The sequence below is a fragment of the Mobula hypostoma genome, chromosome 13 (assembly GCF_963921235.1).
Source record: "Mobula hypostoma chromosome 13, sMobHyp1.1, whole genome shotgun sequence".
Lineage (NCBI taxonomy): Eukaryota > Metazoa > Chordata > Chondrichthyes > Myliobatiformes > Myliobatidae > Mobula > Mobula hypostoma.
The window spans coordinates 64450972-64476898 of NC_086109.1; the positions used below are offsets into that span (position 1 = coordinate 64450972).

Genomic DNA, 25927 nt, shown 5'->3' on the forward strand with positions numbered 1-25927 from the left:
ACCAGGAAACATCTAGACGCAGATCCATCTCCAGTATACACGTCAAATATGACACACACTGTTGGTTAGAGTCAACCATGGATGTTGCGTCCCAGCTGTCTACATGATACGCAAGCCACGGGAAGTACGATATACCGAGCAAGCTGTTGCCCATGTAGCAGACCTCCCCTCTCCCTGCAGCTAATGAATCTAAAGGAACGACTGAGATCAATACAGTTTGGCACCAGTGACTTCACAGGAGTTGCCGGTCTGCATTGAACTCAACGTAGGATTGTCTTAGGGACTCCAGCTCCAGAATTTTCCTCAGGTTTTAACTCCCGAAACCTTCCCATGAGTGGGTATAGCCGCAGCGCAATGGAGGTTTGAGATCAGAGTTTTCCTTCTAGTTGAGCTGCCAACCACAGCTGAGGAGCCCAATCTGTCCAAAGTGACTGGTTTTAAGGCACCAGTAACCCGTCTTTGCTCCTTCTCCTGTCAAAAGAAATAGTTCCGCTGGGCTTAGTAGCTAAGCCATACATGAAAGCCAGGAGCTGGACTTGGTTGTCAAAAGTCTATTTGAGAAGCATGCCATTGGGAACATTTAATAGATAGTGGGAGCTTATCCCCACTACCACCCCCAGCTATAACAACCTTAAGGAACATTTCAAATATAATGCCAATTTAACCTGGTGTTATTTAATAGATCTCTGGCACCCTTTAAATATTTTTTGAAATACAATGAATTTGCATACAAGATAAATGAAACAATATATGGGTTTCTAAATGAGAGGTGGGAATTGCACTTTGCAGAAAACCAGGATTCCTACCATACAGAACAAATGACGTGTGTCAAACAATGTCATAAACTCACTTCACTAACTAGTACATCACCAGTTAAGAAGAACCTTAGCAACTTGTTACTATGTGCCCATGCAATTTGATATCTGTTAACAATGGTAATATTAAAAACAAACAAGTATGACTGGCTCTATCAATCACTTAAGGGATTGCTTTTGCAAATTTGCAGAAACAAACAAGATCAATGCTTTTTTAATTAACTTACCCTAAAAATTAATTCAAAAAACAGTATACAGCATTCAAAAATAAAGAGAAAAGGCAGTGTATCTTCCACTTTATCAAACTGTACCGTATATTATAAAATAAATTGAAGTGCATGTCCATTTACCTTGTTTGAGTGATTGGGTTTGGGTCGGCAATGAATCAAACCTTCTGCTGCGCACACACATAAGCTTTTCAACTCGTTCCTCAGTAATATCCAATGGGCTAGGTAGCTTGTGACAAACCATTGCTTTTGTATTGTGTTAAGGGAAGTACAGATAGTTCCAAGAGCTAAGTTTTTTTCAATCCTGTTAACCATTTCACTTCCTGCCACAATTCATAACTATTGTTTTAACTTTAATTTTAAAAAAGCTCATTATTAATCCTTTTTTCACATTAATGGCATTCAATATTATGCATTGTCAGAACATACACAACTTTTTTTTCTCTTTCTATAGATATATTTGTCCCTGGAGTTTTATGGAGCTGTTCAATGGAATTGTTTTTGCACCATCTACATGTTCCTAAGCCAAAGGGTAACACACAAAATCTTGCAGGTATGGAATAAAACCATCCTTCTTTATAGCTGTCTTTCCTAACTTACATCTTACAGCATAAATGTTCAATGTCTCTAAAATTAGACTTCTGGTGATTTTTTTCATGCCTTTTCCCCCCATCTCTTAACAACATAACTAACAAAACATCAGACACAGTGAAACCATTTGACCTTGTCAAAGCAGTAACCTTAATTTTTCTAAAATGTGACTTTTTTTCAAAAATATATTTTATTCACAAAATTTGCAGTATACATAGTATATTCAGTGGCTGCCAATTCACAGAACAACATAGAATATTCCAATCACTTACATAATTTATTTTATATCAGCATGACATCAATTTGTCTTTTAAATAATTTTCACGACAGAGTATCTGGCCCATTAGTGTTCACTGACGGGTGGGCATTAAATTGCAACCTTTCCCCTTTGAGCTTCTGTGGAGACCACACGAAGATTCAATATGTTCTTTAACAGGCTGTCCTAGATTGTGAAATGTGCCAAGTCTACAGCATTTGGTCATGGACAGTTCCTAGGCCTGGAAGTCCAGCAAGTTTCCAGCAGACCAAGAGCTGTCTTTCACCATGCTGATATTCTTCCAACAGTATTTGGTGTTTGTTTCAGTCTACATCCCTGGGAACAGCTTGCAGAGGTCAGAGTCCTGCTATGCAGCTGCTCAGGATGAACCTCAACAAAATGCAGTGCATCCCTTTCCAAACCTGAATGGCAAACACACATTTCAGAAGATGGATGACAGTTCCATCCTATGTACAGAGTACCATGGTGCTGCAGTTCCAACGATGTATGAGGAATCTGACAGACAGAGCTTTGTCATCACCTGACAGCGCTGGTGCTGATTTGAAAGGTCTAAATATAGTTATTCTTTCACATGACTGACAGTCTGCTCAGGGAAGCATCCGACAAGATCCACTAAGTCAGAGAAAAGTTTTTAAATATTGTAGGTGCTGGAAATCGAAAGTGAAAACAAAACACTGGAAATACTCAGAAGATTAAGGCCATGTGTGGGAAGAGAATAAAAGCCAACATTTCAAGTCAATGCCCTTCATCAGAATGCCAGAACAAATGAAGAGCCTTATATGTAAGCATTAACTCTGGTTCTCTTCCCACAGATGCAACCTGACACGATCCACCATCTCAATTCTATGTAGACCTTTGCTGACTGACTTGTGATCAATCCTGCATAGACTTTTCCAAAACAGGTTGGTGATGTTGCATCCAAATGGAAGATTCTGTAGCAGAGTGATCAGAAACATCCTACGCAATCCCAGGGACAGATAAAAACTATGCATAATAACGCTTGTTATTTGTGTACCCAGGGTCTATGTAAACCTTGATGCAACTATACACAAGGTAGTCATCAGGTTGAGAGTCATGCTAGGTACACTTCTCTCAACATTTTCTGGCGAAATGTGCATGACATATCTGCTGACAAGATCCATTTTTGATCTTCACATAAAATAGAACACAGGTTGGGTCTTTTTGAAAGATTTGATAAAAGACGTGAAACACACATGAACACGACAGGAAAAACAACAACTTTGCTTAATTCCAGAATTAATTGGGAAGCTTTGTTTCTTACCCATTAAGTAGGACTGCATTACTGAATCTCTGTAAAACTCACATCCAATTGCTGATTGCACATCCAAATCCCATTTTGGATGATCATCATTTTCATGTGTGATGTTCTAGCAATAGTTTTCTTCTAACCCAAGCTAATTAGCAACCTTGTCCCTCGCTTGACAATTGTACCCCTGAATAGTGAAAGGATGTCAGGAATCTTTCTGCTGAATACAGCAGAAGCCAATATAAATCACCTTTCGAGATCAGACTTAATTCAATATGCAGTGACCTTGGAAAGGAAATTGTAGCCCACATGAACCAGTAAGCAAATACTTACTTCTTCCCCCTCCCATTTTGGCTTGTAGATGACGGAGATGATGTCCTTCCTCTTCGATTCCGAAACGCAGTCAGGTCAAGACAAAGTCCTATAAATTTCCTGCATGTCGGGGCTGACCAAAGCCAAGTTTAACAGCCATTTAGGTAATAATTCCAGGAATTTCATTCATCTTGAAGAAACCATGCAATTTCATCCAACCTCAATGGGCTGTCATGATCCTGCCACATCCAGAAACTTCCAGAAATTCCAAGTGTCTTGGGTCTTCAGAACATTTGGTCCTGAATACAAGGATTTACAGATTTTTAATAAACCTTACTGAGAGCTACTCTATTTCTGAAGGCTGCAGAAGTATAGTGGCTCACAATAGAGTATATTAGATCACAGAGCATGTCTCATCATACTCTTGTAGAAGACTCTAGATCTGAAGGAGACCATAGAGAACTCTGAAGTATTTACATATAACAAGTAAGAGTAATGTTCTGAACTCCGTTCCCCAAGGATAAAATATTTCTTTAGTCTAGAAACAGTAGTTCATGCCTTATTCTATTTCCTAGCCTCCAACCCACTATATGTATGTGCTGCCACATCCTCTTTTATATCATGTTACATAACTGGATCCACAGTCCTTTTATCTTGAACCTTAGTACACACTTTTAGTAAATTGATGAACACAACATTCACTGTATTCCCCTTTCAATAGATTCAATTATTTGAGTTTGAGTCCAAAACCGCCTTATTGTATTTTAATCATTAAAAGTTTAAGAATTGAAACAAAACTCTTTTTTTCAAATATATAAAGAGAAAATGCTGGAAATACTCATGAAGTCAGGCAATATTTGCAGAGTTGAAAACAGACCTGAAATAAGCATTTTGCTATTGTTTCAGATTTTTGGCATTTCCAGCATTTTTGCTTACCCTATTTAAAATTCAAGCATGTAACATTCAACTTCTGACTACCTCTGAACCTCTCCCTGACAGTTCCAGTTGCACCAACATTATGTTTTTGTAGAATACAAATTTCCCAAGAAAATAATCATTTTCTTCGAATCCAATTGTGTTTACACGTTAGGTCTAGTAATTAACCCAGATGCACTGCTGCCTGACAAATCAAGGGATACATTTCTGAAAACAATCCTGATGCATCAGTAGACCATTGTTTGATTACTTTACATCTTGAAAGGCTGCATATAAATGATCAGAGGAAAAATAGCCATCTTTAGATTTAATTAGGTACTAATTTTATTACTGAGCTATAAAAGATTTCTTTTATATTTCTTTGTCAAAGTAAATAAGTGGAGGTATAAAATTTGAAATTCACCCACAGAATGACGCAGTCAGGGAAGTGAAAGAATGAAAGCAGTATCAGGTTCAAGAGCTTGAGTTTTTCAAAGTTGCAGATCCGCAATTTTTTGTTGTTATAATAATCAAGGCCATCTCTAGTTACTGATGGCTATTTTAAAATACTGATCTCCACCATAATGGATGTAATTTATAGCTCTCCAATTTGTGAACTATTAGAATTTAACTAAATGCATGAGGCACAGTTTAAGTAGAAATTAGCTTTTTTTTTTAAAGTATTGCACAGGTTTCACCTTCTTATATGTTGATTTTGGAATTTTATTCTTACCAGTCAATTACCAAATCCTGCCAAAGGTGGTTAAGAGAACAGATTTCACTCATTCAACGTCAGTTTGTGCTTTTGCAGTTTAAATAAATTTGTTTTCAAACGGTTAGTTTCAGGTAGCTTATTAGCTGGTTAGGTTATACAGATGAATTAACAAACATTATTACAATCACTAACAATTTAATAAATTTGTAATTTGGTTAAACCATTATTGTTAAACACTGCAATTCAATAAAGGATCATATAATCAAAGGATACACAACACAGCCTGAGAGATGGGAAGCCACTGAGTGCAGATGGCATTGAGATGTACTCGAGGATCTGTGTGTCGTGAATCACGAGGTAGAATGGATAGACCCAGTGAATTTACTATCTTGTTAATTTTTTCTTTGTCCCTGGAAACCAAGACAAAAGATTACTATTTCTTAACATGTGCTCACACCAGTTATATTCATTCTTAAAGGCATATTCAGAGGCATGCTCAAAAATTGTCATTCATAGAATGTACAAAATTGAAGCTATTCTTACAAAACAAAATCTACATTTCATGCTTAACATTATGCTGAAATCAGAGTATTTCATCTTTTGGCACAGCAATCCCACATAATTGAACAAATGAGCTCAGTGCATTTGAGGTCTTTAGAGGTTTAGATTGTTAAATAATTTCAAGTAGGTTTCAATTTAATTGTTGCCCTTACAATATGTCAGACCAGAAGGAAAAGCCCTGAAGTACAACTCCTGTAGCGTTCTGAAATATTTTCATATAGTCGCCATGGAAAATGGTACTAGACTGTTTCTGTTAAGACAGAGAAATCCTGACTCAAAACTAATAAATTTCCTATGAATAGTCCAATACAAAGAGTTAATTTTGTGTTTTTTTCCCCCTGCATTTGTATTGCAAAGTAACTATAATAATGGTTCTCCCTCATTGAGGCAATATTCTGCATGTCTGACTAATAATGATTGAAGCTGCAAGCAGCACAGGCATACAATAATATTTATTTACCACTTTACAAATCCTATAAGTGCCTTTATTCTTGCGTCAACAAAAAATGAATTTACAATTTATCCATTAAAATGATTTAGTTTACTTCACCTTGATAGATTTGATTTAATTTCATACTGAAATAGCAATCAGTTCCTTCCCTTGACCAAGCTAGCATTTATCAACGACTATCCCACAGTCTCTAAAATTGAAAGATTTCTATCATGTACTGTGTGTACAATTACTAGGCTGAAATGAATTATTTAATCAATTGTATATTAATTCCAGCACTATTGTTCTTCATAGAATTGCAAGCAGCTATATACAGGACAGGAATTAACTGTGCCTGAGAAGGAGCTAGTCTAGTACTTGAACATGTAATTAAATCAAATCCCCCACTGATGGACGTGTGAGAGAAAATCCACACTTTATGGTGCCCAGGTTTGAAACTTTGCAGTAAAACTTTTAAGGGCTGTATCAACAGAAACAACATAATCAAATTACCCTATTGCCTGAACATTTTAAAGTAACTGAAGTGGAAAATTGCATCTAAACTTGCATGCACTGAATTCTTTCACCCAGGCAGCATAAACAGTGTGCTGCCTGGGTTAAGCCCAAACTCTGTAAACATACCCAAGAGCTGGCTTCTGTTGCAACAGTTGGCAGCTTTGCTCAAATTCACACCAAAAATAAAGAATCATTTGAAAGGTTCACATAATACTGCCACTATAGGAATGCACAGACGTTCACAGTCATGGACATTCACTTTGAATTAGGCTGGAAAAGAATTTGGAGGAACTCAGACCAGAACAAAATTAATGACAGCAATGGCTTTTGTTTTTTGCTTCATCTCTCTGCATCAAAACCTTGGCTCATCTAAAATATTAGGATCACTCAAATAGGAGTTACTCAACAATATGTATAAGCAAGCTATAACACAGGTTGCCAAATAGGCTTCTATACTTAGGTTTTATGTTATGTTCATGTGTACCTCTTGAATTTCAGCACTACAGTTCTTTCAACTGTTGTGGATGCATTAATAAAGATCTAACATCTCAAGTCAAGGCTCAAGTGAACAGAACCTTCCACCAACTAACAGTAAAAATAAAAAAATAAAATCCGTGCTCCAAACGACACCAAACACAAATCACCTAACTCTTGCCTGATCTATCGTTCTAAGCATAGCAAGACTGAGTTCTTCTAACTTGTTTTTATGGATGTGCATGCTCTTGACCATTTCAGTAAACCTCCAATTTCATTGAAGTTAGTGACAGGGACAAGAAAACAAGCCATATGAAGTAACAAAAGGGTATTATAGCTGCAGCCTATCATCTTACATCTTTCTAATTTCATCAGGAACAATTAGAAAACACTGCTTCATATCCTACCCACTATACAAATCGAAAACTCTTGATGGCATCATACTATTTCTGGGACAGTGATGTTACAGTGTTCTACAGTCAGTAGAGTTAAACTGTCTATTATTATACTAATTGCATTCTAAAAATTTACAATGAGATTTCAGACATGATAATGCAAAATAATTAAGAATCCTAAACCTCATGATATTAAATACTAACAAGAGAAAATTTGCAGATGCTGAAAATCTGAGCAACACACACAAAATGCTGGAGGAACTCAGCAGGTCAGGCAATATCTATAGAAAAAAGTACAGTTGACATTTCAGGCCAAAACCCTTCAGCAGGACTGGGGAAAAAAAGCTGAGGAGTAGTTTTGAGTTGCTGAGTTGTTCCTCCAATCTAAGTGTGGCTTATATACTGTGTTTGGTGCTCCCAAGGTGGCCTCTTGTACATCGGTGAGACTGACATAGATTGGAAGACTGCTCGCCAAGCACCTACGCTCCATCCGCCAGAACAAGCCGGATCTCCCAGTGGTCACCCATTTTAATTCCACTTCCCATTCCCATATGTCCATCCATGGCCTCCTCCTCTGTCGGGATAAGGGCACACTTAGGTTGGATGAACAACACCTTATATTCCTTTTGGGTAGCCTCCAACCTGATTGCATGAACATCGATTTCTCGAACTTCTGGTAATGCCTCCCTTCCCTTCACTATTTCCCATCCCCTTGTCCCTCTATCATGTTATCTCCTTGCTTGCCCATTGCCTCCCTCTGGTGCTCCTCCCCCACCCTTTTTTTCTTTCTTCCATGGCCTTCTGTCTCTTTCACCAATCAACTTCCTAGCTCTTTGCTTCATCCTTCCCCCTCCAAGTTTCATCTATCGCCTGGCATTTCTCCCTCCCCTACCCCAACCTTTCAAATCTACTCCTTAGCTTTTTTTCTCCAGTCCTGCTGAAGGGTTTTGGCCCAAAACATCAACTGTACTTTTTTCCATAGATGTTGTCTGGCCTGCTGAGTTCCTCTAGCAGTGTGTGTGTGTGGCTGGTATTAAATTCTGTTTATTACTATGCAGTTTTAACTATGCAATTTTGGTTTTCATAAAGGGCTTAGGTAGCATTTGCCAGTCTACATTACATACTTTTTATTGAAGTAGAACAGTTCACTATCATGAGAGCAAGCCACAAATTTTTTTTGCTGCTAGATTTAACCATTACTCTTAACTTTTTTTTAATGTAGTATCAATAAATCACAAGGAGTACAAAAATGTCACTACCAAATACATCGTCTTTACCCTTCTGTGAAATATCACATCAAACTATCACTAAGCGCCAAACTGAAACATGAAACTGATGCTATTTTTTATATATATAAAAATACACACACACATATACAAAGAACAATGTTACTTGGTTTTTACATACTTGTACGAATACTATTCATTTGAACTTGCCACATACATACATTGAGATATAATAATTAATAGTTTGTCAGGGTACAGGTCATAAGCTGCTGACAAGAAACCAACTGCTCCAAACTACAAATCTGAATGTTTACTTCTCCCACTAAAATCAATGCAATTTGTTTGGTGTGCAGCCAAGAGATAGGAAATATAAGATTCTCTCAATTAGGTGATTAACTTGCTTTCTGTGTTACAACTAGTTCTATACAACAGTATATACTAACTGAGACAATTCTGGATTCAGGTATGAAGTGAATGCACACTTTGGGTTATTCTGTTTAATATCTTATCACACTATTGCTGCATTATTTTTCTTTTCTGAAATATGTGGCATTTGAAGGATTTATCTTAACATTTCAAAAGTGCAACTTTAATGATATAGACATTATGGAAACCTGGGCAAGGTACAAGAATGGAGAGAATGGAACACTGCACAAAGCAACTAGAAACTGATCAAAGCAGAATGTGCATGTAATGGAACTTATATAAAAAAATGTGGTGACAGTGAATGCATAAAACTCCAGGCTCTCCTAATTAGAAAACATTTGACATGATTTTGGCTTCTGAGAGTGTGTGTCATAAAAGATGGCAATTATGGGAATTATACTGCTTTTCAGAGCTCCACTGCAATTTAGTAAAGGTTCAAGCTTCTGCCGAACTCCACTTTTGCATGGTGGCTGATTATGTGTGAAACAATGCTGCTGGCATTTTCTACCTGTGATCTTAGGCAGTCAATTATTAACAACCACAGAAGAATATTATTTTTACCTTAGTGCTAGTATTGAAAATGGTTACCTAAAACACTGCTTCAACATACAGGCATTTAGAGTTCTTTCTCAGTGTAACAATATCTAGCCAGTGACTAGTTTGTAAAAAGACAGGCAATATTCATGCTTTCTGGAAGAAGTCTCTATTGTTGCATCGAGTATCACAATACAACAACACAAAAGATTTTTATATCTGGATTTAAAACACTTACAGATACTATCAATGTTCATGAAAGGTATACAATGGTAATCAAAAGATTCCTTACCTTCGGACAACCACAGCCTCGTACAAGCTCCAGATGTTTTCTAGCACTAATTGCACAAAGAGAGGCTTTTTGCCTTTTGCCTGTGACAGCAAAGAGAATTGTCTCAGTTAATTGAAAGTTAATTGAGAAAGATGTATGCTGCTTTAAAAGTTGTTAAGCCAACACATTTTTACAAGAACTCCATAATGTATTTTATACTACAGATCCAAAAGAACACCCACAGAATTTTCATGATTGGCTACCTCAGGTGAACGGAAGTCCTGGGAAAACAGATGACTCAATTTTTAAATACAAGTGACTCAGCAGATGCTGGAAATCCAGAGCAACATACACAAGACGTTGGAGGAACTCGGAAGGTCAGGCAGCAATCTATGGAAGGGAATAAAGATTTGACGTTTCGGGCCAAGACCAGGAATGGCTGATGAAGGGTCTCGGCATGAAACATCAACTTTTAATTCCCCTCCATAGAAGCTGTATGACCTGCTGAGTTCCTCCAGAACTATGTATGTTACTCTGTTTTCTTTTGGCAGTAGTGCCAATCTCCCAACAAAAATTATTGGGAGAATGGCCATATGGAATTCCCAGATTATTTTTAAATGGTCATTATTGTGACATTCTGGTGATTTACTTCTCTCAATTTTTAGGGGGTTCTGAAAACAGTATATGCATCTATGAATCTACTGTAAACTAATATCCACACATTACAGAAAGATATTAAAGCCCTGCTTTTAATCTTCACAAAACAGCACAAATTTGAACGGGATATAAAACAGACTTCCAAATGGAACACATCCCACTCTGACAGGGAGAGTCAGACTTAAACTGAGGCTTTAATAGTCTAGTCAATTTCAAAAGTTCATACTTCATCTTTGATCTCCAGAATATTAAGCAAACAGTTGAAATGTTTGTATGTCTGCAGCCTTCCAATCCAGACAGATAAGATTGCAAGCATCTCTTACTGATGAGAAATCAAAGTCCCAGTAGATTTAACTCATGCCATTAAATAACTTATACTAAATTGATAATTTAAACTACTAAATTGATAATCTAAACTTAGTAAATCATATGGATGGCTAAGAAGAGAAATGGAAAACGTTTTTTGCTCTGTTTTTGAAAGAATTGCTGTATTTCTGGTCACAGCTAACCTGGACAAAGGAACTAAAATAACTCATACACAGGCTGCTGCTACTTTTCCAAATCCCTCTACCTTGTGGTCACTGAGAGTCACAAATTCCCACAGAACCTATGTTCATTTGATAGTTGCTTGAGGCTCCAGAGCTGTCAGAGAGTGTGTGAGAACAAGGAATGACCCCAAGTTTGGATGATTTAAGTACTGGGCCAGATTGAAAAGGTCAAGGTGTCAGAACAGAAGTGAGGGACCAACCAGCTCTGCTCGCTGCTCTACGATGCTTACTCAGCTCTGCGCTGAACTGAGACTGTGACCTGCTCAGTCTGCAGTGATGCGTAGCTTTGAGTCTTTCACAAAACTTCAGTTCTGAATGCAATTTGCTTACTTTTACTGTTTGCACCATTTTTTTTCCCCTTCTTTCTGCACATTTTAAGTGTTTGACAGTCTTTTTTAATGGGGTTCTTGGGGTCTCTTAGTTTTGTGGCTGCCTGTAAATAGACAAATCACATATTTTCATAATAAGTGCCTTGAACTTTGAGGCAGAGGGCCATTCAGCCATTGCAAGTGCGACTGATAAGTCCTTCTTAGGATTCCAACTGCTTACTGGACATGGGGATGGGGCCAGAAAAGCAGTCCTAAATATAGGCTATTTCCCTCAACCCCAACTTGATGATTGCCTCGAACGGGATTACTTCTAAATTGCAGATGGTCCTACTTCCTCTGCTCAAAGGCATACACAATTCTGATGATAGTCCTGGGCCTGAATCATCAACTGTTTTTCCTCCTCACAGCTGTTACCTGATTAGTTGGTTGTTTCCAGCCCTCCTGTTAACTGATTTATCAGCAACTCACACACAACACACACAAAATGCTGGAGGAACTCAGCAGGCCAGGCAGCATCTATGGAAAAGAGTACAGTCGACATTTCGGGTAGAGACCCTTCAGCAGGACGGGAGAGAAAAAGATGAGGAGTAGATTTAAAAGGAGGGGGGAGGGAAGGGAGAAACACAAGGTGATAGGTGAAACTTGGAGGGGGAGGGTGAAGTAAAGAGTTGGGAGATTGATTGGTGAAACAGATACAGGGCTGGAGAAGGGGGAATCTAATAGGAGAGGACAGAAGGTCATGGAAGAAAGAAAAGGAGGGAGGAGCACCGGGGGAGGCGATGGACAAGTAGATAAGCTGAGAAAGGGAAAAGAAGACGGGGAATGGTGAAGGTCAGAGGTGCATTACCAGAAGTTCGAGAAATCGATGTTCATGCCATCAAGTTGGAGGCTACCCAGCAAATCATTTTGTGAAAGTGAGGTGTTGGCTGCACAAGGCTAACTGCTTTACCCAGAATTGTAGACTTGCATTTATTTTCCACCACCATTTCTTTACCATCCATGTGCTCTTGGGAATCTCTATCCAAAGTCTTATGAACACAATAAAATACTGGTCATATCAAGATGCGCTCATTTTTATTTGTGATACATAGTCAATGAATAAAACATGATTGCTATTTTCCCCTTTATTGAGTGGACCAATGTACCAAATCGTTCTTTCATTACATGAAACATTTCTGAATGGCAGCACTACAGAGATCTGTTTACTCAGCAAATGGACAACGATGGGAAGAACAACAAAGTGAATGGTGGTTAATCCAGTTTATGGCCAGGCTCATTGCATAACAATGACATAGAAACTCTGCCCAATCACTGCCATCATGCATCTGGCCAACAGCATCAAGTACAAACTTGGGAGATTTATCACAACCACCATGAGATGGACTTAACTAATTATTTAAAAAATACCCTATAACAGTCTTGCCAGGTAGCGATTTAAATTAGAGATGCAACATGACCAGCCTCAGTCTGAAGAAAATCTTATTATTTTGTGTTAAACTTACTTTAGGTGGAATTGTCTGCACATTAAGCAACATACCTGAGCTCCTTTCATTATCTTCTTTGCTTTTGTGTTCAGATAGTAGTCACCCCAAAGAGTCTTCAGCAGCACTTCAGCTTTAATACCCACTTTTTCACTGTACATCTGGACAAACTCTTCAATTCTGCAATTAAATGAGATTTTCTGCTCAGACTGCATGAATGTGCACCATCTTTTTTTCCATGGTTGCAGAATAAAGAACTAGAGGGCATAGGTTTAAGGTGAGACAGGAGAGATTTATTAGGAATCGGAGGAGCAACTCTTGCCACCCAGACGGTGGTCAATACATAGAATGAGCTGCCAGAGGAAGTGGTTGCGGTAGGTACATTAACAACATTTAAAAGGTACTTGGACAGTACATGGATAGGAAAGGTTTAAAGGGATATTCACGGGCAAATGAGACAAGCTTTGATGGGAATCTTAGTTGGCATGGACTGGTTGGGCTGAAGGGTCTGTTTCTGTGCTCTATGAATCTATCAGCTGAGGTACATGTTTGAGATTCACAAGATTATGTTTACTCCAACATATAGCAACAGATAGATGGATATAAATTGACAGTTTGAAAAGAAAGATAGAAAGAGAAAGGAACGAGCAAAGTAAAAGAGAGACAGAAAGTATTCCATAATTACTTCATGGGATTTCAAATTTCAAAAACCGTTACAACAAATCAAGTATTCAGGTTGTCATAAAAACAGAAAATACTGGAAAAATTTGGCAGATTTGACATTAATTTAATCTTGTAATGTAAAAAACGCAGCGACCAAGTTGAACAAATCAAGCTCCCAAAAAGCAATGTGAAAATGATTGAATTGTCTATTTTAAGGATGCTTACTGGAGGAACAAAATTGATCAGAAAAATAAGGACAGGTACCAGACTCCTCTTCTGTATATTCTCATGGGTTGTCCAGAAGCTATCTGAAGAGCTAACAGGTTCATTGCAGCAAAAGCAATCTTGCAATAAGCTAATGACAGCATTTCCATTTCTCCATCACATGAATGGTGAGGAAAGCAGTTTCCAACCATTCCAAATCAGACTTTTTGGTCACAGCTCTGACGCAGTAAATTAAAAAGACAAGCTACTTCAGCAATGTTTTTCAACTAATCTATTTTGAAATCTGATAGACTTGGTTTAATTCAGATTTATATATCAAAACATACAGTAAAACGCATCATTTGTGTTAACAGCTAACACATCTAAGGACGTGCTGGGGACAGCCCGCAAGTGTTGCCTGCCACACATTCTGGCACCAGCACAGCATGCCCACAATGTTCAGCAGAACAAAACAAGCAGCAGCAACAACTACAAACAGCAAAACAAGTTCCTTTCTCACCCACCCACACACACAGTCTGGCTTTCAACCCTGGTAGAGGCCACATCTGGATGTCAGTCCCAGACTCGCAGACATCTGGCCACCAACCTCTAATCCCTGATCCAGATTCACAGACATCGGGCCTCTACCTCCGAATTCACCAACTTCAGTATTCAGCCTTTAGCGTTAGTCTCTGGACTTCCCCAAACTCAAGATATTAAACCTAGGACGCCGATCACAATCACGGATTTGACATTTGGGGTTCAACACCCCGACTTGCATGAAGCTCTGACACTGGTAAACTGGGTGTCAGCAGCCCTTATGACTCCAGCCTGTATGGACCTCTGACCCGGTACTCACTGACCGGAGCCCACTAGTCTCCCCAGTGCCTGCCAATATGACCTCTGGGATCACAAAGCTTTGACTGAGAAGAGCTCTGACCAGGACTCCAAACACCAGCTCCTGTTCCTGACTCTTCATTTACTGCCCCTGACCTCTATCCCTGTCCCTAAACCCTTACCTGACCCCCTAACTTCTTGCAGTGTCCTTAAAACCACAGTAAGAAATTAAAAAGCAACTTAAGTCTGAGCCATGACATTGATGGACACCATAGCTCAGCACCAGCTTGACCTAAACTTGGAACAGTTGACTATAAACATGTAAGAGGTATGAAAATTCTGAACTCCCAAGCAAACAAAGATGGCAGTTCTGAAATACCACCTGGCTGATCAGCACTCTTGAAACAACTGTGCTCTATGGCATGCCTTATCAGAGTCTGATAAGGGAGTGCAACCTTAAACTGGGAAAATTAGTTGGTGAACAGGTGGCCACACACACACACACACACACACACACACACACACACACACACACGCGATTTGTCAATTTTAAAAAGGCAAGTTTATTTTTAATTTAAAGGATTTATGTGTTTATAAAGAGGTGTCTTTATTTCTTAGCATTTAAAAGATGTTTATTTTTGTTGTTTTTAAATGATTTTGGACACAAATGAACGCTAGAGAAACCTGATGCCTTTTACACTTTGAAATCTGTCCAGCTCCATCTTAAATATGTTCAGCAACTTAACATTTACAGCTTCTGTAGTAGAGAATTCAACAGATTCACAAATGAATGAAGAAATATCTCCACAATATTATTGCTACCACAGGTAAAATCAAAATTGTTGCTTCATTTCCAGCATCCACTGGTAAAATAACTCTGGCCAGTAATTAGTATCAGTATCAGCTGAAGTTTCTACCAATCCTTCTCAGTAATTTGTATCCACAGTTGTTAAAGTTGCAAGTGACATTTCAAGAACAATACATACAGTACAAAATGGTGGAGGAATTCCTGGTAAAAGGGTCTCAGCCTAAAACTTTAACTGTTTATTTCCCTCCATAGATCCTGCATTTTGTGTGTGATGGTCAAGATTTCCAGCATCTACAGAATCTCTTTTATCTCTGAGTGACAATTCAAATTTCATTTGGATGTGTCATTGGTATGAAAATTTCAAATTATCTGTTTGGTCACTTGCAGATTCTTGGTTGACAGTTCTCCAATGAGCTTCATAACATTTAGTGTTATGGATCACTATTGCTGTCCCAATAGGCAAGTTTAATTTCACAAAGATGGCACTAGGCATATTATTTATGAAGACTTTCAATTGTCAACTTCATCCATATATTTGCAGTAGATTGCTCTTTGGCCCTTCATATAACTCTCAAAGATAAAGACCTGCCAATAGTCTTCAGCAAACAGCTCTGCACTCAAGTGCTGTGTGGGAGAGAACAGGCTGGCCTTTTGAAGTCCCACATTTTTGTAGTCACCTTGACATTTGGGTTGGCCTTCAGCCATGTTCAGTGGTTATACTGTAACCTGGTAAACTGTGAACACAGGGTCAGCATCCAGGAAATTCCCAGGGCAGTAATGCAGAAGCTCCTAATGTGACCATTGCTCCTTGACTTATCCAGATGAACATCAACAGCTTGTACATCCTGATGTATTCTGGAGAGCTCTGGCCAGCTAAAGAAAAAAGGAAACTGAAAGCAGAAGATGCCTGACACCATCTACATGATTATACTACACAGGAGTCCCAGAGTCATTCAGGAAGTACTGTACCTAAAAGCAGCAATAATAGCCAGCATTACAAAGAATCACAAAAGGTGTAACTCAGACTTTGACAGTGGATTCACCACAAACAAAAAGATAAACTGAGCAGCTTTCTGAAAGAATAAAAGGTAGATGATCAAACTGGTAAGATCCTAAGCTGACTGTATAAAAAGGATGCAAGGCAAAGACATGGAAGGTAGCTTGAGATACAGATCAATAATGAAACAAGCTTTTACTCACATTCACATTCCTTTGAGCAAAGCGAAACAAAATCTACTGCAACTGTCTCTCCTAAAAATGTTCTGTTTAAAATAAAAGGGCAGTTGGAATATTCGACATGACATAGCAGGTGAGGCCAGGGCCGACTGTAAAGCCATGAAGATTTAGGGAATCTACTCCTTCAGTGTCAATGATCATCCTTGCCTTGCTCAGGGTAGTCTGGGTTTAAGGACAGAATTTGTCTGCCAGCAGCCCTCATTTCTGTACTCACAATAATAGTTAATTCCACACTGCAGAGAATTTCCCCAAGAATCAGTATGGGAAATCTGAGTCCAGCAACACAAACATTTGTATGGAGCCAGCTGCCAGGTTCTGGCAGCATGCCCAGCCAGTAACGCAAGCAGATCCTTGCAGTGGGAAAAGTAATGTAGCCACTGCCGGAGACCCAAAGACATATAAAATAAAATACTCCAGGGTCAGCAAAACACTGCAGATTCCACAAGATCACTTAAAAAACCACAATATAAGCACGGAAGAGTGAAACCAAAACAAGTCAGGAGGGTGAGATATTCCTCCTCTGGTGACTTTAAAAATTACTGCATGTGTCAACAGAAACTGCTTTAGTTCTCTGCAACAACTAATATGTAACAGCCTCAACTGTGATGGACATCTTTGATTCTCATCAGAGAAAAAATAATCTCTAAAATTTACTTCAGCAAATATTGTGAAACTGAAGAAACAGTATAGTTTATGGAGCATCTGGAAACTTTAAATTTCCACCCCCCTCCCCACACACACACATCTGCCCCCAAATAAAAATCAAACTCAGATTTTAAATAATCAAATGATTCAGCATCAAGAGGTATTTACTTACAACAATCCCAAAGTTTGATGGCTATCAGAAATTCTTCATTTCACTAAGAAAGGCCAGCTCTTATTTTTAAACAAGTCTCGTCTGGCAGAAGTACTTTTCTCAAATTCCTTAAGTTCTTAAAATGTTTGATCTAATTACTCATTTTCATTAACATCTGTCATTCCTCTGATTCAAGGCTATTTTTCCTCCAAGATTGATATATCCCTAAAAAAAACAACTCAATCAAAGGCTTTAGACTACTATAGTGCAAGTTTTCTGCCCGTACTCTAGTCCACAGGAGAAAAATGTAAGCATCTTACTTGGCAATGTAATTATCTTCTGCAAGTGTCCATCATTTTATTGATTAATTTAACAGGATCCCTAAGTCAGTTCTTTCATTGCAATTATCTCTCTCTCTCTCGTATACATACACACATTTTGAATACATGCTCTTTTCTCTTCAGACATAAAATGGACAATACCCAACTTAAAGTTACCCAAACAATCCATTTGTAATTTACTCTTTAGCTACTATTACAATAACATGGTTTTTTAAAAATGCAAAATATGGAACTGACTAGATTAGTTTGCTTATGGCCAGTAGGATGGATGAAATAACCTTCTGCTATGCTGTACTGATCCCAAATATTGTTGAAGTGTGGAGTACTGTTCTAGTTGCACTAATTGATCCATTCAATATGTTGTGGGAAGCTACACACACTGTGCAAGGTTAGAGTGTTAAATTTCTCTTCAGCTACACTGGCACAACTGCGTAAAACTGAAATGAAAGGCCACAAATTTGAAAAAGATATTAAATATAAAAAAGTAAGAATAGCTAAAGTTAAGTTCAATAAGTTACATTAAACTTAGGTACATGGCGGTGAAATATTTTAACGTTTTTTGTTTCTATCATATTCAGGTGGAAGATAACAGGAGAAAAGAAAGTATTTGCCAGATGTCCACTGTGAATCATAGAATACAGTATTGGGACAACTGGTTCAAAGGAGACTGAATAAATTAAATTAACATCTATGACCTTACATTCCCGGCATGCTCTTCCAGGCATTAAAGCCCTCCCTGACTCCGACCATTGCTTACCACAACATCATAAATCTGGCATTATTTATATGCCCTTTCATTTCTATTTATTTCATACTTGATTCTAAGATCCCACAAAACAAAGAAATAATAAAGAATAATAAAGCTGGACAGGCATGAATAAGTGGTAGTGAAGACCACTGGAGATGATGGTTATAGGATTTTGCAACTCTATGAGAAGGATATTATTCTTTCTTTACACTAGAGATGACACCAGACATTAAAAGCAGAGAAAGTATACAATTCCAGGAAAAGAATGTAAAGAAGAATTCATTTGAACTTACTTCCTAGCAAATGTAAGTAAAATGCAACTGTTATGGAATTCCCAAACCTAACACAACAAAAGCCAATTGCATCAGAAAAGTTTCTTAAATTCATCTTATTTTCATTCTGAGAAAACGTGAAGTCGCACATGAAAGAAAGACACTATTGCCCCTTCGACAGACAATAGTTTCCAAAGTGAACAGGAAGCAAAACTTTTTGAAGAAAATATTTAAAATATAGTTTGTGGCTAGTTTGTAACACGCTTTGGACATTCTTGAAGTTAGCAGAGTTAATTATACATTCTTTTCCTCTTCCTAAGTTGGGAAGAAGCTCTGAAGTTAAATGTCCACAGGTTTGTCCTAATATTTTCCATTTTCTTTTCTGAAAATACCTCAAAGAGTAATGCAAGTAAGTTCCTGTATTCTCCTTGTTGAAAAACAATTATAAATAGAAATGGTCAATAAATATCTATTGCCATAACAAAATTACTAAACGTAATTCTCATATAACTTTCAATAAAATGAAGAACCAATTGACAGACTGTATTAAAGGATTACAGAAGCCATATTGGGTGGTTCTTATTCATCTTGAATGGGCTGCATACTGAAGGAATGATGGATGAATGTTTGTGGAGAATTTCAAAGCACTTAAATCAAACCTTCCATAGAAGTTTATTTTCTATTTTTAGTAAATGCATAACAAGCTATAGTAGGCTCATTTCTTGAGTTAATCGTTATAATCAACAAAATACAATACTGCCCCTTCATCAAAGAGTTATCACAGAGGCCTCACAACAAAGGCTGGCTGCTATTTACTGGTTCTCAGTCCACTCAGACCCACTTTTATTGATCCTAATTCTTACAAGGAGTGTTGCACTGGAAGCAGGCACCAGAAGGTCTGCATTTCATCTTGGATCATCAGCATACAGGCCAGTAAAAGGAACTTGGAGGTGTAGTCAAGGAGAGTTCCATATATATACCACAAGACTCAGTGGTCTATAATTCCCAGAATTATCACAGTAACCTTTCTTGAACAAGATTTGCCATTATCCAGTCCTCAGGATACAAGTATAATTATCAACCCCCCAGATATTTCTTCCCCCACTTCCCATAGTAATGTCATCTGGCATCAGTAACTTATCTATTCTTATGTTTTACAGAAGCTCCAATACTGATTCTTTCTTAACCAAGACATGTCCCAGCATATTAACCTGTTCTAAACTGAATTCACATTCGTTAAGGTCTCTCTCCCTGGTGAACACTGAAGCAAATATTCATCAAGGACTTCTCCTATAGCTTCCACCTCCAGGCACTAGTTTCTCCCTTTATCCCTGAGTGGTCCTACCCTCACTCTAGTCATCCTCCTGTTCTTCACATAAGTGGGGTTTACTCATGTACCCTTCTAGCTCCCCTATGACCCTTATGTTACTACCTCAATAGTCTAGAATCCTGTCTGATTTATTGCTTTCTAAACTTTAGGCATGCTTCCTTTTTCCTTTCCCCGTCTCAATGGGGCCAACCTATCCAAAACGCTAAGCAAGTGATCTCTAAACAACCTCCACACTTCTGCTGTCCATTTCCCTGAGAATATCTACTTCCAATTCACTGCCTAATACCATCACAATTAACTCTCACCCATTTCAGTACTGCTCCTATCCTTGTCCATGACTATGCTGACGGTCAGGGTCCTGCTGCTTTGTTTCCTTCCCAACTCCCTATATTCCCTCTTCAGGACCTCATCCCTTATCCTACGTATGCCACCAGTACCAATGTGAACAATAATTTCTATGTCGTTAGTACTAAGGTGTACCACAAATTCAATATCTTTTGCAGAACAATTCCTCAGCATAACCAAGCCATATATGCCCCTTATTGTGATACTTAGTGCACAATATTCAAAAAGGAATAAGATTTGTATGATGCTTTTGATATAGTGAGGACCCTGATTATGCTTGCCATGCCAAATGGGAGCAAACAGCAGCAAATATCTCAGTTTTATGTAGTCTCACTGTTGCCTAATTTATTTGCATATGGTCACAAAATAACGTCCAGTACTGCACACCTCGACTCAGTTTTATCCCCCGGTTTAGTCCCTTCCTACCTACATCCATGTCATTTCACATATTCTTGATCTTTCCAATGATTTCAAGTTCCCTGACCCCAATCATCTTACTTTCACGATAGATGTCCAGTCCCTATATATCTCCACCCCCATCAGGAAGACCTCAAAGCTCTCCATTTCTTTCTGGACACCTGACCCAACCAGTTCCCCTCCACCACCATTCTCCTCCAATAAGTGGAAATGGTCCTCACTCTCAATATTTTCTCCTTCGGCTCCTCCCACTTCCTTCAAACAAAAGGTGTAGCCATGCAGACTCACATGGGTCCCAGCTATGTCTGCCTTTTTGTCAGACATGGACCAGTCTATGTTCCAGGCCTACAGTGGTATCAGACCCCAACTTTTCCTATGTTACATCGACAACTGCGATGCTGCTTCCTGCACCCATGCGGAACACGTCAACTTCATCAACTTTGCCTCCAACTTCCACCCTGCCCTCAAATTTACCTGGTCCATTTCTGTCACCTTACTCCACTTTCTCAATCTCTCTTTCTCTATCTCTGGAGACAACTTATCTACTTATATCTCTTATAAACTCACTGATGCTCACAGCTACCTGAACTATAACTCTTCCCACTCTGTTACTTGTTAAAATGCCATCCCCTTCCTTCAATTCATCCCTCTCCACTGCATCTGCTCTCAGGAAGAGGCCTTACATTCCATAACTAAGGAGATGTCCTCCTTCTTCAAAGAAAAGGGCTTCCCATCCTACACCATTAATGATGCCCTCAATCGCATCTCTTCCATTTCACACACGTCTGCCCTCAACCCATCTTCCCACCACCACACAAGGGATAGGGTTCCTCTTGTCTCACCTACTACCCCACTAGCCTCCATGTCCAGCACATAATTCTCCATAACTTCCACCTTCTCCACCAGGATCCCACCACCAAGCACGTAATTCCATCCCCCCCCCCACTTTCTGCTTTCCACTCCCAACATAACTCTCTTGTCCATTTGTCCCTCCATCCCTCCCTACTGATCTCCCTCCTGGCACTTATCCTTGCAAGCGGAACAAGTGCTACACCTGCACCTATACCTCCTCCCTCACTACCATTCAGATGCCCCAAACAGTCCTTCCAGATGAGGCAACACTTCACCTGTGAGCCTGTTAGGGTCATCTACTGTATCCTGGGCTACCGGTCTGGCCTCCTGTGTATTACAATAATAATAAAGTACTTTATTGATCCCAAGTGGGAAATTCTTTCGTTACAGCAGCAACATTTAAAAACACACTTAGCAGTGTGCAGACTTAACTAATAATAAAGAACAGAATAATAATGTACACAATAATAATTTACCGATGTGCAATAATAGTGTATAAAATAATAAAACAGAGACTATTGTACTATAATGGGTGTTCTCCTGTCGCAGAGATAAAAGGTTGTATATGCTTATTGCATTGGGTAGGAAAGATTTTCCTGTAATGACCCTTGTGACAGAGGAGCAGAATGAATCTGTTCAAAAGGATGCTCCACTGCTTCTTCAGTAGGTCATGGAAAGGATGTGCCAGATTGTTCATAATGGTTAAGTTTGTTTAGTGACCTCCTTTCCATCACTAACTCAAAAGAGTCTGGGTCGTAGCCAAGGATGGATCCAGCCTTTCTGATGAGCTTATTTAGTCTCTTTCGATCACCAGCAACGATGCTGCTCCCTCAATGTAAAGCCATAAAGAAGAATGCACTCACTATAACACACTGGTAAAAGATCTCCAACATCCTGCTGCATACATTGAAAGATCTCAACTTCCTTAGAAAATAGTCTGGTTATCCCCTTCTTGTAAACAGCCATGGTATTGGTTTTCCAGTCAAGTCTGTTGTCATGGTACTTCTCCACCATCACAACTTCTCCCAGAAAGTATACAGGGCTCATCACAGTCCTCTTCCTCCTAATTCAATCATTATCTCCCTGGTTTTGGCCACATTCAGGAGCAGGTGATTCCTCCCACACCACTGCACAAACTTGTCCACCAGTCCTCTATACTCTGACTCTTGTCTGTCTCTGACACCCAACCACCACAGAGTCATCACAGAACTTCTGCAAGTGACCAGACTCAGACTTGTTCTGAAAGTATGGGGTGTACAGTGTGAACAGAAACAGAGATAGGACAGTCCCTTGTGGTGTTCCAGTGCCACTCACCACCATCTCTCAGAGAACTGCCCAGCCATACAGACTGGGGTCTATCTGTTGTTACGTACCCTGTAACTGGGTTGCCAAACCAGCAGAAATGGACCACTTAGTTGGAGTCTGGATTACTGGAACTAAGGAAGTTTTATTAAAGAAATAAGTAACACAGTACTCTAATCATAAGGATATAAACGCAACAGATTAGCAATGATAAAACACACATGTACACAGAACTAGGGTAATAGGAATCAACCAAGCTCTATTGCAGTCTAGGGGTAAAATGATCAATCTCAAGTGACGCAGAGTTCAGTTCAGCTGAGTAAAGTTCGCAGTAATCGCTGTTGTGCCGTTGGAGAGAGAGATAGATAATATGCAAATCTGATTCAGACAGACCTTTGTTCTTCGCAGTTAGCTTTCGGGCGAACCCTTTTAATGTCTTCTGTGGTCACCGACTGTGACCCCGCCGTTCCGGATACGACCGTTCTTCCGCAGTGAACCCGGCACCCAGGCAAGGGCAGACACACACACCAGGTTCCCACCGATCGTACCCTTTTCACCCTGTGCGTCTATGGTCGGTTCCCGCGACCAGACCTCCAACTCCCACCAACTTGTGGGAGGCACACCGCTTTTCCAGGGTCTCGTTATCCCGTGATCTCGTGGTGTCTCGTGCCTTAGCGAACCTGTTCCTTTTATCCCCCTGCTGGGGTATCAACTGTCCATCAAACTTCAAACAGTTCAGGTTCAAAGCAATCGGTCTGTCAATACTCTTAATTGTGTTTCTCTTCCGTTATCTCTCTCTCTCCTCTCTCATTAACATTTTGAACGCTTCTCCATTGTCTCCCTTACCTCTCTCATCAGTATCAATCTTCTGATAACTTGGTTTGTCGTCACACTGTCAGGTAGTCAATAATCCAGGAAATAGAAGATTTTTCTACACCCATCATTTGCAGCTTCTCGCTCAGAAGTGGCTGGATTGAATTGAAGGCACTAGAGAAATCAAAAAGTGTGACTCTCACAATGCAGCCAGCATCATCCAGGTGGGAGTAAGCTCTCTGTGGGAGTGGCATCATCAACTCCCACGAGGTTGGCAGGCAAACCTGACATAGACTGGGAGACCGCTTCACTGAGCCCCACCCAGCAAAAAAAATGGAACCTCCCAGTGGCCTCCCATTCTAATTCTACTTCCCCTTCCCATTCCAACATGTCAGTCCATGGCCTCCTCTACTGCCACAATTAGGCCACTCTCAGGTTGGAGGAGCAATACCTTATATTCCATCTGGGTAGGCTGAAACCTGATGGTATGAACAGCAATTTCTCGAAATTCCACACCCCCTTCACTATTCCCATTTCCCATTTAATATCACCGGCATTTTATTTCAGAATCAGAATCAGGTTGATTATCACTGGCATGTGTTGTGAAATTTGCTAATTTAGCAGCAGCAGCTCAATGCAATACATAATATAGAAGAAAAAAATAATAAAATAATAATATATCAGTCAATCAATTACAGTATAGGTATATCGAATAGATTAAAAATCACGCAAAAAGCAGAAATAATATAAATTTAAAAAGTGAGGTAATATTCATGGGTTCAACATTCATTTGGGAATCAGATGGCAGAGGGGAAGAAGCTGTTCCTGAATCGCTGAGTGTGTGTCTTCAGGCTTCTGTACCTCCTACCTGATAGTAACAGTGTGCCCTGCGTGCTGGAGGTCCTTAATAATGGACACTGCCTTTCTGAGACACCGCACCTTGAAGATGTCCTGGGAACTTTGTAGGCCAGTACCCAAGATGGAGCCAACTAAATTTACAACCCTCTGCAGCTTCTTTCAGTCCTGTGCAGTAGCCTTTCCATACCAGACAGTGATGCAGCCTGTCAGAATGCTCTCCACGGTACATCTATAGAAGTTTTTGAGCGTATTTGTTGACATACCAAATCTCTTCAAGCTCCTAATGAAGTATAGTCGCTATCTTGCCTTCTTTATAACTGCATCGATATTTTGGGACCTGGTTAGGTCCTCAGAGATCTTGACACCCAGGACCTTGAAACTGCTCACCCTGTCCATTTCTGATCCCTCTGAGAATTGGTATGTGTTCCTTCGTCTTAGACTTCCAGAAGTCCACAATCAGCTCTTTCATCTTAGTGACGTTGAGTGCAAGGTTACTGCTGCAACACCATTCCACTAGTTGGCATCGCTCGCTCCTGTATGCCCTCTCATCTCCATCTGAGATTCTACCAACAATGGTTGTATCACCAGCAAATTTATAGATGGTATTTGAACTATGCCTAGCCACACAGTCATAGGTATAGAGAGAGTAGAGCAGTGAGCTAAGCACACATCCCTGAGGTGCACCGGTGTTAACTGTCAGTGAGGTGGAGATGTTATCACCAATCTGCACAGATTGTGGTCCTCAGGTCAGAAAGTCAAGGATCCAATTGCAGAGGGAGGTAGAGAGGCCCAGGATTGGGGGAATGGTGGTATAGTCGATGAACAGCATCCTGACGTAGGTGTTTGTGTTGTCCAGGTGATCTAAGGCTGTGTGAAGAGTCATGGAGATTGCATCTGCCATCAACCTATTGTGGCAATAGGGAAATTGCAATTGGTCCAGGTTCTAGCTGAGGGAGGAGTTCAGTCTAGTCATGACCAACCTCTCAAAGCATTTCATCACCACAGATGTGAGCACTACCGGGCGATAGTCATTAAGGCAGCTCACCTTATTCTTCTTAGGCACTGGTATAATTGTTGCCTTTTTGAAGCAAGTGGGAACTTCTGCTCATAGCAGTGAGAGATTGAAAATGTCCTTGAA

General features: G+C 39.5%; 1 protein-coding gene across 3 annotated transcripts in view; it reads right to left on the reverse strand.

Moving 5' to 3' along the window:
• Window positions 1-25927, reverse strand: part of efl1 (elongation factor like GTPase 1) — a 319698-nt gene that overhangs the window by 227197 nt on the left and 66574 nt on the right. For 2 of the 3 annotated variants that reach the window (XM_063065850.1, XM_063065852.1), the window contains exons 8-11: window positions 13024-13147; window positions 9974-10053; window positions 5393-5529; window positions 1166-1288 (exon numbers count right to left, since the gene is read on the reverse strand). In XM_063065850.1, the coding sequence (XP_062921920.1) occupies window positions 1166-1288; window positions 5393-5529; window positions 9974-10053; window positions 13024-13147 (464 nt within the window). Of the gene's footprint in view, window positions 1-1165; window positions 1289-5392; window positions 5530-9973; window positions 10054-13023; window positions 13148-16679; window positions 16842-25927 lie in introns of those variants that run through there. The other variant, XM_063065853.1, reaches the window with a different exon arrangement.